Raw genomic sequence first — 15,588 nt, forward strand, 5'->3', positions numbered from 1 at the left:
GGTACATATGTTTAAATACATGTTTTTAATTTTAAAAAAATATTATATATATTTTTTCACACTTTTTTATCCATACATATTTTTAAAAAATATAAACAAAATTATTAAAATAACTTTACTAAACGACACTCTATCTTTGAATTGGAAAAAAAGCGGATCTAGAAAGATGTTTAAAATCAAGTTATATATTTATTTTTAAGTGTAACTTGACATTACCAACGTTGAGTTTCACTTAAATTTTCAAAAAAAGTTAACTTGCCCATTTGGATGCACGTTTTTGCAAAGCTGCGTTTTCACATTTCCTTTTCTTTTCTTTTTTTCTTTTTTCTTCTGCTGCTGCTGCACGCGTCAGGGGATAATGGTACTGTTTATGATACTGTTCATGAATAGTAATTGTGATTTTTTAACTTTTTCGTCCTTTTTGTCACATTTGTGGGTTTCGTGTACTGTTTATAAGACCCACAACTTTACTTTTCAGCTATTTTTTTTATTAAAAATAGATCATACAATACCATTCACACATTTAAAAATTATTTTACTACAATATTTTTAGTTTTTAATTTTTAATTTTTATCAATAAATCCTACCAAACGGACAATATACACCGAACTTAATATCGAATTTCACTTATAACTTTAAAATTGGGTTTAAAAAACATGTACATTTTATTAATTAGTTTCAAAACAAGACATTTTACTGCCATATTTTCCGCTTACAGAGGTACGAAATGCCTTTTCATTCTTCAAAGAGTTCTCGAAAACACAAAGACAAAGGGCTGATCTTTGAATTGGAAAAAAAGTGGATCTAGAATTCTGCTCAGACGTTCACCATCTTCTACCTCTGCTCAGACGTTCACCATCATCTCTTTTTCACATTTAGTCTCCATAATTCTCAACTGAACGTCTGAGCAGAGGCAGAAGAGATGTGCGGATCGGATAGAGGAGGGTATTAAGCAGCTTAAAGCCACGGATTTTAGGGAGGAAAGGAAAATCTCATTCTGGAGCTGAATGGTTTGAGTTGCGATTTTGTAAGAGAGGTAGCACTTTTTTTTTTTTAATGGAAAAACTGTTTGGGTTTGAGGGAAATGAAAGAAGGGCAATTTTAGTTTCTCTTCTCCAATCTCCAACACATATGATCAAATGCTTTCTTAAAAAATTCAAATTGAGAGAGATGTTGAAAATTACTTTATAATTTAATAGATGATAATAGACTTGTTGATATTTTCAGGACTAGTTATTTGTTTTTAGAATGCTAGTTCTGTCAATTGTATATATGTATTGCTGTAAGCCTGTAAGCTGTTTTTTATATCAAGAACTAAAAATGATAAAAAGTCCTGTATTTTGTGTAGGTGCAGCAGCTATTTAAATTTGGTTACTGCAATTGCCAAAGTCCTTTACCATGGGAAGAAAAAGCAAATCCCATTCTGAGCCAACAACCAGCATGACCAAGAAGAAGGCCAAAGCAGTAAAAGAAGATGAAAAAGTCAGCGGCACTGACATTATCTCAGAGCTTCCCCCTTATATTGTGACAGACATTCTGTCACGACTGCCCTTTAATACTGTATTAATTTGCAGGTGCGTTTGCAAGACATGGCTACATCTTCTCATGGACCCCAGTTTTGCTCAATTGTATCAGACAAGAGCACCCCCCTGCATCATCCTCCAACCCACATATAAACACCGAAACCAACACTTCTATGCTGTTCATTTTGACAATAGAAATCATGTGCGTAAGTCTAGCACTAGAATAAAATTTGCCACCAAAACTCATTTATGTATGGGATGTAATGTGAAACTTAGTTTGCTTGATTCATGTAATGGGTTGATCTTGCTAGGCGAGATATATCAGTATCGTTATCACGACTTTGTGAAATTGGGTCAATTATATGTGTGTAATCCTATAACGGCTGAGTTCATCATAGTTAAGCCTGGAATCAAACTACCATCCTCTTCTGTGTGTCCTTGCCTTGGCTTTTGTCCCAAAACTCATGAATACAAGGTAGTTCTCTTGTCCAAACAACAATATGGAGTTGAAGTTAGTAACAGCATGCAGACTCTTGTGTACACACTTGGAGTGAAGGGTAATGGTCTTTGGAAGAGTGTTAATGTTGGAAATGATGTGCTCGGTCTGCCAAGAAATACTACTTTTCTCAATGGAATTATTCATTGGGTTGTGAGGTCCATTTCTGCACCTCAATTTATATATTCCTTTGATGTAGAGGATGAATGTTTTAAACCGGTTCCACCACCTCCTGAGTTTGTGTCACTGTCACCTGAGCAAACTGCGTGGTCAAAGCAGAGGATCTGTCTTGGGATGCTTGATGGTTGTCTTACCATTGGTAATGTTGCGAAAGATGTTTCTTATTGCTTTCACATATGGGTAATGAAGGACTATGGTGTCCAAGCATCTTGGACTAAGACATACACCATGGACTTCATGATCCACAAAGATTTATTGCCCATTTCACAAATCCTAGGGTTATGCCACAATGGTGACATCTTATTCTCAAATTACGATAGGAATTTGGTTTCTTTCAATCCAGCAAACTCAAGTTGCAAGATTCATAAGATTGAAAGACTATGTTATGTTAAAGTGCTTTCTTATATTCCCAACTTTTCTTTACTTAGGGATATAGCAAGAGGAGAACCGCTATTCAATGCCACAATGAGGTAATAAGTACTCTCTATTTGGTGTGTTTAATTGGGATTATAAAGTTGCAACCCTAATTTTGCTATGCTTGTCTTGTATTGTTAAGAAAATATTTGTGACAACTTGAAAGATTTTAATTTTCTTATACAAAAATTGCATAATTGCAAAAATGCAAGTTTTTTTTTTTTTTTGGCTAACTAAAATGCAATTATGTGTTTTAATCTTTTAATCCCAAAAAAATGCGAGTATGTTTGGTCTGCTCCTGTGTGTAGTGAATATAAAGTGCACTAATAGGCACAATTTCGACTAATCCATTTTCAAACTTTAGAGATTCAGACTTATTTCTTTTATTGCTCTAGATATATCTTTTAACTGAAAAGAAGAACTTGAGAATGATAGATTTGTTTGATGGGAACACAACCCCATGTGTAGATTATGCCTAGACAAGTAGGAGTATGATAAATTCACTTTTGTTGCAGTTCTCAGTAAATTTTATCATATAAATTTTGTACCATTCCCTAACTTACACTGTTGAGAAGCATATAAAATGCAAAAACTGAAAATGTAATTGTTTGGTCAAACCCTAAACTAGACAGCAATGCATTTAAGATTTTGATGTGCTGCCATATTCAGCTTCCACCTTAAAGTGCTTATATGATTTGTGTTCTCAATCAATGATTTGTACTCAAACATGCCTTCCTTAGTTTGGCAGAATTTGATTGTATCAGTAAGCTATGGTATTTTTTCTTCCTTGGATGTTTTTGCTTTCATAGCATTACTAAGATCATAATTTTCTATTGGAAAAAAGGGAGAGAAAAAAAAACCGCAAGTTTTTTTACTATGCATATTAATGATGAGTTTAAATTTAGTTTTGTATGAACACAATTCTCAAAGTAGAAAAAGGCTCCCATGTACTATAACTACTTAACTAGCCACTTTTTTGATAGGTACTAGGTAGATAATGGGGGAAGGGGAAGTGAACTACTCAACTAGACACTCATTAGAATTTAGAACATTATTCAACTGATGAAATTCATCTATGCAATTGTTGTGGTGCCTGCTGATTTTGAAACTCGTGTTGAAAATATGCACACTGTCAACCATGGTGGCCTATAAAGTGTTATTATCCTGATACTCTACCAAATAGATACATGAAGAAAGAATCTTCTTCCCACCCCCCCCCCCCCCCCACCAAAAGAAAATTCTTAGATTCTGATGCAAACATAATGAAATTCTTTCCCTAAACTTAGCAAAGAACTGCGAGGGTTTACATTTGAAGGATGAAGATAGAACTACATCGTATAGCACAAAGATTAGTAGTTCTTTTTGTTCCTCTTTATACATTTTTATAAGAACAGCTCAAACCGCATTCTGCTGGCTTTAAAATTTGTTTCACCAACCGTTCTAGGCTCCAAGGGGCATTAGTAGGTTATATGCACAAGCTTTGGTCTGTAAGAATATACAGCCACTACATTCTATTTTCTTGTCAAACCTTTAATCTTTTCAACTTAAGATAGGGTGGTGACAGGTTGGGCTGGTTGGAGCATATCAACACCACATTGACAAGTCTGTTTGGCAAATTTGTTAGAGAATAACGCGCAACCTTCTAATACATTGACTGAGTTTGTGTAAACCCATGTCAACTGGTTTAAGTCTTCTCTATTTGGCTAGTTGTATATTTTGTTGATAAACTAGGGAAAAAGAAACAAATTAGACAATGATCTAATAAGTTAATATTTAATCTTTATGGGTAACTTTTAGTTATCACTTATCATTTTCTTTTTCTTTTCTTACCCTCATGATCTAAAACTTAAATTATTTTGATTTTAAGGATTTGTAATTCTTCTTCTTATTCTTTTTCCTTGGCACCCTGAAACCAATTTTAAACCCCATCAACCCTTAAAATTCCCATATATAAAACTCTTAAAATTCTGTTCAGACTTTCTTTTTGCTTAAACTTGGGTTTTCTTACTTTATTGTAAGCTCAAACTTTACCCTTTATGTTAATCTTTTAAAACCCTGAATCCAATATATTTTTATAAACATTTCCTGCCATTAAGGGGTTAGGACTTAGGAGGGCTTGAGCTTTCTCAGAGCTACAGCTTTTTGGAAAAAGCTTCAGCTGCTTTCAGAAGCAACCCAAGGCTGATTAACAAAATCTGCCTAAAAAGTCAAGCTGCATCACAAAATCAGCAAACTGCCGAAATGCCTGTGGGTTACAAAACAGCCTGCAGATAACTTCTTTTTAAAAAAAAATATTAAAAAAAAAAAAAAAAAAAAAAAACCTTGTACACCTATGGAGAAGCCTCAGGAAATGAGGCCAATTTCCTCACCCAAGCTCCTCCAAAACCCCAAAAATAGCGGCTTTTCAAAGAAGTCCTATAGTTGTTTCCTTTGAAATTTGTCTGCAAGTTTTTGGCCTCAAAGTTGATCTTTTTCACCCTAAATTTAAATTTTAAAACGTACAATCTCTCTATCCACCATTCAGAGAATAAAACCATAAATTTGGGTCAAGTCTAAACATACAACCTCTCTTAATTGATTAACCTCTGATTTTAAGGCTTTCCACCAACATCATCTTTTCTGGCATATAATGCACCAGATTCAATACAACACACTTTTTTCAACCAAAAAATCCTGGCTTTTGTAGCTAACCTTTGACTACAAACCACTAAAGTATAGGAGTTTTTATAAAATGCTTATTTTATTAAGCAAAATCCTCCCAACCAATGCTTGGAGAAGGATCTCTTTTGGACAAGATTAAGAGAAATCTGCTTTTAGCAGCCGGCAGCCATTCTATATAATCTTCACCATTTATTTTCAGGTGTGCCCTTTAAACAGTTCCCCAACCTTCGAAAGCATCATAAAAGAAAGCTGTATGTTGGAATATCTGCTACTCTTGCTGATTTAGCATTCAAATAGTCCCTAAATCCTTACATAAAAGGAAGCTGTCTACAATTGGTCCCCATGGCAGCCAAGTGTAGTGGAGACTAATACGTGTTATTTTCTTGCGTCATTTCTTAGCTTCAACAGTTTGCCCTTGTGCAAATTTCACTCATTTATGGGTGCCTGCATATAATCTGTTTTTTAAGAAGCACTTCGTGGACCCTTTTGACCACTAAATAAGGAGCTTTGCTGATCAATAGTTACAATTCAATGAATTTTATTACCTGTAAAAAAATCAATTGTTACATTTTAATAAGTCCCATCCTATATTGTGCCGAAAATTTTATCCTCCTGAGATAGTAGGAGCCTCATATTTGTGGTCAGACAATCCAGAGTTTTGCATATTTTGTAATGAGTCCAATGTGTACTATAGGGGTATAGGTGTACAGGTGATTAGGTGTTATTCATGTAATCTTACAGTAATTTTTGTAAAGAATCAAAAAGTGTGTAGTTAGTTAGTTAGTTACAAGATTAGCTAGTTAGTTATAAGATTGCAAATGGTGGAGCCAAGTTAGTTACAAGTTGTTAGTTGGTTATTTTGGCCAATAATCCTTGCAAGTAAATTAAGCAAATATTCATTACCGGTGTTGTTAAAAGCACGCTTAAGCGTAAAGCACAAAGCGCAGAGCTTTTTGGGCTTTTTCTCTCTAATGTGAAGCGCCCTCACAAAAGTGTGCTTTAGGCATACTTTTTTGAGTTTTTTTATTAAGCGCAAAGCGCGCTTTTTTGAGCTTTTTGTAAATTAAAAAAAAAAAATCCTGATTTGATTTTTAGCCATTAAATCTAAATATGTTTGATATAAGTCATGGATTTAATATATAAAAACTAATAGTGTGGTGTGCTACCATACACCTAAGCCTATCTCTTTAGAGATTTTTGAACTTTTAACCACAACTACACAAACACTAAATCAGACACTCACAAAGATAACATTACTTAACATTCTAGTACTTTTTAGCCTTTACCTTTTGGGTTCTATACTTCTATTTTGATTCAACCATGTTTTGTAATCATGGCCACCAAATATCATGGTTGCAAATATTTTGTAAAGCACAATAGAATTATATAAATGTTATATAAATTATATAAAATGTTTTATTGTAATTTATATGATGAATTGATGACTTGATTGTTGTATTGATCATTATTAATTTTTTTTAATTTATTAAATTTTTTTTTTTAAATGTGCGCTTCACATCGATCAGGCGCGCACTTGCGCTTTGTGCCTAGGTTCCAGGAGGCCTTTGTGCTTAAGTGCGCTTAGTGCTTTTAACAACACTGTTCATTACATGATATTTTCTACTCTTTTCGTCACTTCTTTGGAAAATTCAAAAGGTAAAAGAACAAGACATCAGCTGCAAAACATCAGATAGTAAGGCCCAATTTCTTGACTGCTGGTGAAATTTAAACCTTACTTATGTCTAGTGCCCGATATCAACATTGTAGATAAGTATTCCATTCTCGAAACAAAAAGGTTGAGGTGATATGGTTGACCTTGTTTGGGGCCCGTCCACCATTAGAATGTCAAGCTTCATTTGATTGAAATAGAGCCTCAATGTAGTTGCACAATATATGATACAAAAATATGCGCCCTTCAGTATTTCTTCAATGAATTCCCATATAATGGAGTCATACCAGTGTGCCTTGGAGACAATCTTCTTGTGATTTTCCATGCTAGCTCTTGATGATAAAGAATTGTATAAGCTATATTTGTGGCTCTTACAATGATGCTTGAGCTTCAGCATCTGATTTCTCTGCCTTTCAAGAGTGACTCTACTTTGGGCCTTTGGCGGTCAAGTCTATAGGTATTAAAAAATATCATATTGCTTCTTTTTGTCATGTCTTCATCTGATACATGGGAAACTTCAGGAATGAAAGGACCCAAATTTATAAACAAATTTGATTGGATGCATTAATTAATTTTATCATTTTATTCTTTAGTTCAGTATAGTGTTTTATATTTTTTTATCCAGACATAGTTGCATGGACTGTAAATCCTGAAATGAGCTTACCATATGCTTCAAGCATGAAATTATTTGTACTATATATATGTATTACCATTTTTGTATTATTTGATGCCAACCTGGAACTATATTGGTTGAAGGGATACATGTTAGAGGGCTAGGAGAGCTTGAAGCCATTTTTGGTAGATAGGATTTGGGTTAGTATAAATGTATACAGGCATAATGAAGATTGTGAATATGTTAACAACGTAATAATTTTGGTTCAATGGAATTCACTGAAGGTAACAAACTTTTTGTTATATTAATATTGAAAAAAGATCAAAAACCAGGTTACACTAGATCTCTATACCTGGAGCAACAAGAGCATAAAATAAAACAAAAGACAGAAAATACAAAGCTAACAATATCTCAAAGAATCCAAGGAATCTTGGATCCCCTCAATAGAAAATGCCATAGATGATGAAGTCCATTCATAAAGAGTCCTCAGCAGATAATACTACTTCAACTTCCCCACACTTGACTCCATTCCCTCAAAGCAACAAGCATGAAGCTCTCCCCAAATACACCACATGAGACACAAGGGAGCTGCTTGCCAAATCCCTCCAACCCTATACCTTCCTATCCACCCTCTCCAGCATGCAAGCAAATCATACACTGCCCAAGAGACACAAAGATACCAATCGACATAGACTACTTCTTCCAAACCACATGATAATGTAAGAATAAATGATTCACATCCTCCCCAATCTTCTTACACATATAACACCACTTCATAACAATGATGGCCCTTTGTCTGACATTATCAATTGTTAAGACCCTCCGTAGAGCCACACACCATGAAAAGAGAGCCACTCTCAGTGGAACTCGAACTTTCCAAATACTTCTCCATGGGAACACTGCACTCCCCCCCTCCTCTCTCAAGACCTTATAGAAGCTCCTCATTTGAAACCTTGTAGTGGGTGAAGGTGTTCACACCAATTCACCAACCTCTCCAAGTCTAACCTTAGCGGCATAAAGATCCTCTAAAAATTGCATCACAACTCGATTTAACACAGGATTCCAAGAACACTGACCTTTAAGAATCTCCTTATAACCTACAACTGTGGCTTTATATTGTTTCTTGAAAGTAAAAATAAATGGGATGTCTCTCCTTAAACTAGTCTCCACTCTCCCCCCTGCCATCCATCATGCCTGAAACGCACTTTAGTACCCATACCACAGAAAAACCACATTAAATTATCCCAACCACGCCTAATATGCTTCCACAACCCCACTCCATTTGGCCCCCACACCTCACCTGTACACCAGTACCATCCATTGACGCCATATTTGGATTCTATAACCCTTCTCCATAATGACATATTTTCAATTGCATAGCACCATAGCCACTTACCCAAGGGAGCCTGATTAAATATCATCATCTTCGTTATCCTCAAATCCCCATGGCACATAGGTGCACGACAAGTATCCCCATTGGGGAACAACCTATTTATGAAGATGAAATCTTCCTTGTTAGAGTCTTCTTGTAAGTTGCATCAACTCTGTTGCCTATTTTTAACATTTGTAGCATACAATTTTATCTTTTTAATCCTCCAGAGGATTTTCATCACCTTGCCATTTGATTTAAGTGCTTTCTGCAGTAATTACAGTGATATAAAAAGTTGCTTTTATTTTGACAGCATATGTAATCACAGTTGTAGTTGAAAATGTGTGATTGATGAATTTTAATTATTTACAACTTAAATCTTGTACTATGCATAACAACACTACTCCAATGGTGATGGAAAACATGACATTTGAGTTGTAAAGGTAAGTTATTCATTTTCTTGTCTTTGTGTTTATGGTTTAATCTTCTTGACAAAGGTTTCAAGGCATGAGTTCTGGATCCTAAGTTATGGAATGGAAACACTGTTTTCAGTTTGTCTGGGTGTAGTTTTATTTGGTTTATATAAAAATGTAGACTGTGCTTCTCTAGATAAAAGGCCTCCTTTTCTTTTTTTAATTTTATTTCATAGGGAATTTTAATGAAAAAGAACATGAATAATTGGTTGGGCTGCCATGTTTTTACTTTTATTTTTCCTATTTGTTTTTCTTTATTCTTAAAGTATCTGCCTACATTGTAGGTAGAATCTACGAGGATTATCAACTTCTGATTGCCACATCAATTTGCAAGATCTTCATAAATATTTTGCTTCACTTTTGGAGCAACACATTTTGTTACAGTATATGGATACTCTCCAGCCTCCTGTGCCAATGACATTACCAGAAACATGTATGACCACTGTGTTGGCATGAAATCAATGCTAAATTATGCTAATTTAGATTATATATGACATCTATATGGTTTCTTTTGCTGTAATCATTTTCAGTAACTCTCGATTTTCTTATGCAAATGAAAATAGCATGCAAATCCATATTATTTATGAGATGTATTTTGAGGTAGTCATATAGGTGAGCTTCATTAATGTGTTGCCGGATTCACCGGCTAAGAAAGGAAAATTCTGCACTGAATTACCATTTCACTTTCAGTGTCAAGTTGTAGATACTTCCTCTAGAAGGACGCTTGGGTAAATGATGAGAAACAAAAGTTTTAGATACTTTCTACCCCATGAATATAATTGGTTGGTTAAAGGCACAGGTGAGCACAAATGAGAAACAAAAGTCACAGTTGGTTATTGTGCACTGAAGACTGGGTGACGTATATGCTTGGTTAGAGAAAAATGCCCATATGGGTATTAAGAAAACTTTCAAGAATGTGGTCTTAGAGAAAATACTCACGAAAAATTTACTGCATGTGGAGCATACTATTGGTGTGATGGTGTGCACAACAGGGTGAGACCAAATTTGGAAGTGACAAATTTATGTACAATGGCCAAGTCTCCCACTTTGAAACCTATCTGTGAAATTTCAACAAGGCTTAGTTTATTTGTATCAAGAATGCATGTTGATTATAGTCTGGTAACTTAGCATTATAGTGTGATAAAATGAGAGTTGAAAGTATAAAGGTTGATCACGACATAATATGTGGTCACTCAGATCTCTTGCTGGTTATATGGCTTTTCTCATGTGAGGCAGAAGACCAAATTTATGTACAATGGCCACGTAAGCTGGGTTTTTCACTTAAACTTTCATTCATTCTTTTCTCTTATTCTTTTTTTTTTCTTTCTTTTTTTGGATAGATATGCTAGAGTTTTAATGTATGGCATTCACTCATTGATAATTGTTCTTTATCATTAGTTGTATTGATGACAATAAGATTTTATCAATTAAGCTAATATTGGAACTTACTTCTTAATTGCACCATTCTACTCTCTTTCTAGTTCTTCCTTACATGAATTTCCTTGTGGAATTCTGTAATCTCTTTTCCCACCAATTTTAATTCCAAATTTTATTTATTTCACTCATTCTACTCCACCTTATGAGAGGTGTTTTTAAATAAAGTACTAAACAAAAATATTGGACTCCCCCCTCTTCTAGGATTATATTAATTTTTTAAGTTTTTTTTTTAATTATAATCATTTTCTATGAATTAGTTGGGAAAAAGAATTAATTAGACTCTTCCCAAGCAACTATTTTTTTGAAAAAAATTCTAAATTAATGGGGAAAAAATCAATTCTTAAATAAACATTAAGAATAAACTAACTAACTAGAAAGATTGGTAAAACTGTATAGATATTACTCAAAATAAAAGGTAAAATATTATTTTGGTTCCGAAACTTTACTAAAATTTTGTTTTTCATTCTTAAACTTTAAAAAGTTCATTTTTAATTTTTAGATTTTGTATAGAGTTTTTTTAATAGTTTAGAAACAAAAATTGGAATGAAAAATAAACTTTGGTAAAGTTTAAGAAAAAAAACATTTTAAATAGTTTAGGGACAAAAAAAAAACTCAATAATTTTAGTATGAAAACAAACTTTTTAAGGTTTAAGGATATAAAAAAATTGGTAAATTTTAGGGATTAAAATATTATTTTTTACACACACACACACACATATATATATATATATATATACTTACGCGATATTTAATTAAGACGAGAAAATCATTCCATTAAAAGACCAGTTTTACTTGGCAAGTTAGATGCCTAATACATTTCCATCTTGTAATTTAGTCTTTGAACTTAAACCAAGGGTTATAGATTAGTTAATTATCCATGTAATTTTATATTTTAATAGAATGTAACTAGGTTTAAAGCTGTGTGCCTTTTTTAGATTGTAAAGACAAAAGACCTTGTAATTTCTATTTCAATGTAAATTCATATTCAAAGTTATTTGATATAAATGTGTATTATTCATAAGGTTTTCTTGTTTTTCCTGTTGAGATGAAAAACAACGTTGTTTTTTATCATTATCATAGTAAACTCAATGTCGTATGCCTTAGCCCGTGTTGTATGCCTTAGCCCGTGACACTTGAACACCATAGTCTTTCATTACCCATATGTGAAAGTGTCTTCCATCATTTTTAGGACTTTTTCACAAATGGCAAGACAACCTTCCAACACCCCAAGACTGATCCCCAACTTTGTCATCGCTCAGGTGACTCAATCTCAACAGCCGTTGGAACCGATTGAAAACACTCATCCTCGACGTCCAATGAATATATATATTGTGGTACAGAATGGGATGTCACAACCCAATGAATAATCCCGTTGAGAAAAACACCGCATGTTGTCTCACCATTCACATCATCTGCAACATTAACTCTCTTCCAAACATTATTGCCCTTCACCCCAAGTGTGTACACAAGAGTTGGCTCTCGATCACTTTCCCCGTATCCATCATATTTGGACAAGAGAACCACCTTCTACACTTGGGTCTTGGGACAAAATCCGAGGTGAGGACACCAAAGAGAGGGTGTAAGAGGTTGAAATCAGGCCTAATTATGACGAACTCACCTGTTATTGGATTACACAAAAAATTGATCCAATTTCACAGAGACATGATACTTATAATGATGCACCTCGCCTATTAAGATCAACCCATTGCACGAATCCACAAGATGATGTTTCACATAATACCCAAAACCTAAATGTGTTTTAGTGGCAAACCTCACTCTAGCACTAGAGTGAATCACGGAGCTACTATTGTAAAGATGAACCGCGTAGAGGTGGTGGTCTTTGACTTTGGGTTGGAGGATGGTCCAGTTGAAGTTTACTCTTGTGTGGTGCAATTGAGTGAAACTGGGGCCCTTGAGAAGATGAAGCCATGTCTTGCATACAAACCTGCAGTTGAACAGGGTTTTGAAGGAGGGTAGTCGTGTCAAAATGTCTGTCACAATATTGTGGGGAAGATGTGAGAGATATAATCCTCTTCATCTTCTTTCAGTGCTTTGGTCTTCTTTCTAGCCATGTTGGTTGTGGGGTTGGAATGAGATTTGCTTCTTCTTCCCATGGAAAAAGTGAGGACTTGCATGAGAGAGGTGAAAGCGGAAATGATGAGGATTGAGATAGGCCTTGGATGCATTTTTAAAACTCTGATAGCCTCTAACTAATATAGGTTTTGACTGAGGCCACTGGATCCAAATATTCCTGGGAGATAATATAGTTGCTGACTGATCCAAATAACCTTAGTTGGGCAGGTGGTTTGTTATTTGTCAAGCTGATCTTGCCGTGTATAGCAAGACTTTGCAAACTAGCTTTGAATTTTTTTTTTTTCCTTTTAAAATATTAAGACGTAATCATGACTTTTTTGGTTTTATTGGTTTTGACTTTGTTGTACTAAAATATTACAAAGCAATTAAAGAAAATAATAATGGTATGTGAGTATTACCAATAATATTTTTCTATAAAACCGAAAAATCAAATAAAAATTTTAGTTCAACTGTAAAAAGAATGAGTTGTTTATGAATAGTTTGAGATTAATTTGCTTGGGGAAAAAATTATTTATAATTGTTTGTTTAACAAACAAGGCAAATTCAAACTCAAGTTAAGCTCAACTATTAAACAAGTGAAACTTAAACATGGTAATATGTTTGTGAATAAGATCATAAACGTGAGATTCGTTTGAAGTATATATAATATTATGTGTTTATACGTATACTTATCTAAAAATATATTTATATAGACTTGAGTAAGATACCGGGCTAGCAAGTCTCAAGACTTGGGTTCGAGTCTCAACAACTAGCTATGTGTTGATGCTCCTTATATCCCATCTCCATCCCAAATGGTCCAAAAGAATAATAAGTGAGTTTCTCACAAACCTAGAGTATGGGGTCTCGCTCGGGAGTGAGTATGGTGCTACTATGGTCACGCACAGGTAGGGAAGCCACACTAGTCCCCCCCCCCCTCTACCCATTTTTTTTCTTTACCAAAAGAGATTATTGTGTAAGTTTGTGAATAATTAAGTTCATACTATATCGATTTTTATTGGTAGTTTATTGATAATATAAACAGTACATTCATAACAAAAAATTATTTAATTTTTAACAAGGTTGATAATGTAAGATTTTAAAGAGACTTTATGTGGCCCACATTTGAGTGATAAATGAAAGCTCATGTTTTAAGGATTTCATTTGTGAAAAATATATGGTGAATAACAATTTCTAAGTAACTCTCAATTAGTATAACCTCTTTGGTTAATAAACACATTGAAGTTATAAATTTTAAACTCCTTGATGGATAAAGGGTTATGGAACAAATAATCTTAATTTAAAAGGGTCTCTAGTCTAGCCTATATATAGCATGTCTCCATCAAAAGGAAATATGTGAGATAAAAGCCATAAACTAGAAGACACCTTTTATATACACTATCATATAGTGAGTTTTCGTTTTCTCTAAACACTTAAACAACTGTGGTAGGAGGTATGCTAATGTTTCTTTTATTTCACAACTCTAAATTTATCTTATAGGTAAATCTAATTTTTATAAATTCATAGACAAATATCATTCAATCTAATTAACTTAAATAATATAATTTCAACTATAATTTAGTTATTAACTATTAGAATAGATTTGTAAAGGGATCAAATATTTCAAAATGGTGTATTACCAAACTGTGGGAATTACTTTATATATTGCCTTCAAATTCCTATTTATAATTTTTAATCAGGAGAAGAAAAGAAATTCCATGCCACCCAGGTTAGCACTTCTCCATCAAAACAGAATCTACATTTAGATTTTAAAAAATCACGCCTCCGTTATTAATACATTGATTAATTTAGCAAAAGAATATTCAAGGATTCCAGCAAGATACAAGTTATTACTTGGATGCCAACATATATAATTAATTTCTATATAATAAAGCATATGTTGGTAATTTCATAATTAATTTGCTAAACTAATCTAGTTCTGTATAATGAATCTTTCATGAAAGTTTTTATTAATGAAGTTACCAAAAGCTAGAATAATAACATTCAAAATTGGGAGAAAAGGGCTTTTGTCCTTTTTTTAAAAAAAATATTCAGCAAAATACCCCATATGAGAAACTATTTAGGAAAATACCCCTGTTTTGAGACTCGATTTTCTAAGAATCGAGTTCCAATTTGAAACTCGATTTTTGGATAGTCAAGTTATAGTGAACTGAAAATAAATAAAAAATAAAAAAAAATTTGTGGAACTCTAATTCATGGAACTCGAGTTCGAAGAAAAAAAAATTTCCTAAGTTCAATTCCACTATAACTCGATTGTTCAAAAATCGAGTTTTACATTTGAAACTCGATTTTCTAAAAATCGAATTTTAAAACAAGGGCATTTTCCTAAATAGTTTGATAAATGAAGCAAAATGTTGGAAAGCTTTTTTGAAATGGGTACCATTTTGGCCTTCAAAATTGTCATTCTTTATTCTTCATTGTCAGATTCCTAATCAAATTTGCATAGGTCTCTAAAAATTGAACTATAATTATAATGAAAATTGTAGAAAAAACTAAAATCGGTGGCAATGACTAAACAAGGAGTAATAATGTCATTAAAATCTTTGAATCTACATTGATATAGAACACAAAAAGAAAATTACAATGCTCTTTTTTCCTAAGAACAATTTAGAGAAAAAAGCACACACCTTGGTTCTAAATTACATTCTTCAAAATGTAAAAC

General features: G+C 33.4%; 1 protein-coding gene and 1 pseudogene across 2 annotated transcripts; one reads left to right on the forward strand and one right to left on the reverse strand.

The window, feature by feature from the left end:
• The first annotated feature begins 693 nt into the window (after positions 1-693).
• On the forward strand, positions 694-9,987 carry LOC142630761 (F-box protein At3g07870-like). Of its 2 annotated transcripts, none has more exons than XM_075804802.1 (3): positions 694-1,036; positions 1,349-2,669; positions 9,683-9,987. In XM_075804802.1, exons 2-3 carry the CDS (start codon positions 1,399-1,401, stop codon positions 9,684-9,686), a joined length of 1,275 nt encoding a protein of 424 aa, XP_075660917.1. In that variant the 5' UTR covers positions 694-1,036; positions 1,349-1,398; the 3' UTR covers positions 9,687-9,987. The 2 variants fall into 2 exon arrangements, with proteins under 2 accessions (XP_075660917.1, XP_075660918.1); XM_075804803.1 differs by lacking the exon at positions 694-1,036 and having other exon boundaries at positions 1,357-1,482; positions 1,575-2,669.
• A 1,948-nt stretch (positions 9,988-11,935) lies between these two features.
• LOC142632398 (F-box protein At3g61340-like) lies at positions 11,936-12,949 on the reverse strand (annotated as a pseudogene).
• Between the last annotated feature and the right edge of the window lie 2,639 nt (positions 12,950-15,588).

Source organism: Castanea sativa, chromosome 4, assembly GCF_040712315.1.
Source record: "Castanea sativa cultivar Marrone di Chiusa Pesio chromosome 4, ASM4071231v1".
Taxonomy (NCBI): Eukaryota; Viridiplantae; Streptophyta; class Magnoliopsida; order Fagales; family Fagaceae; genus Castanea; species Castanea sativa.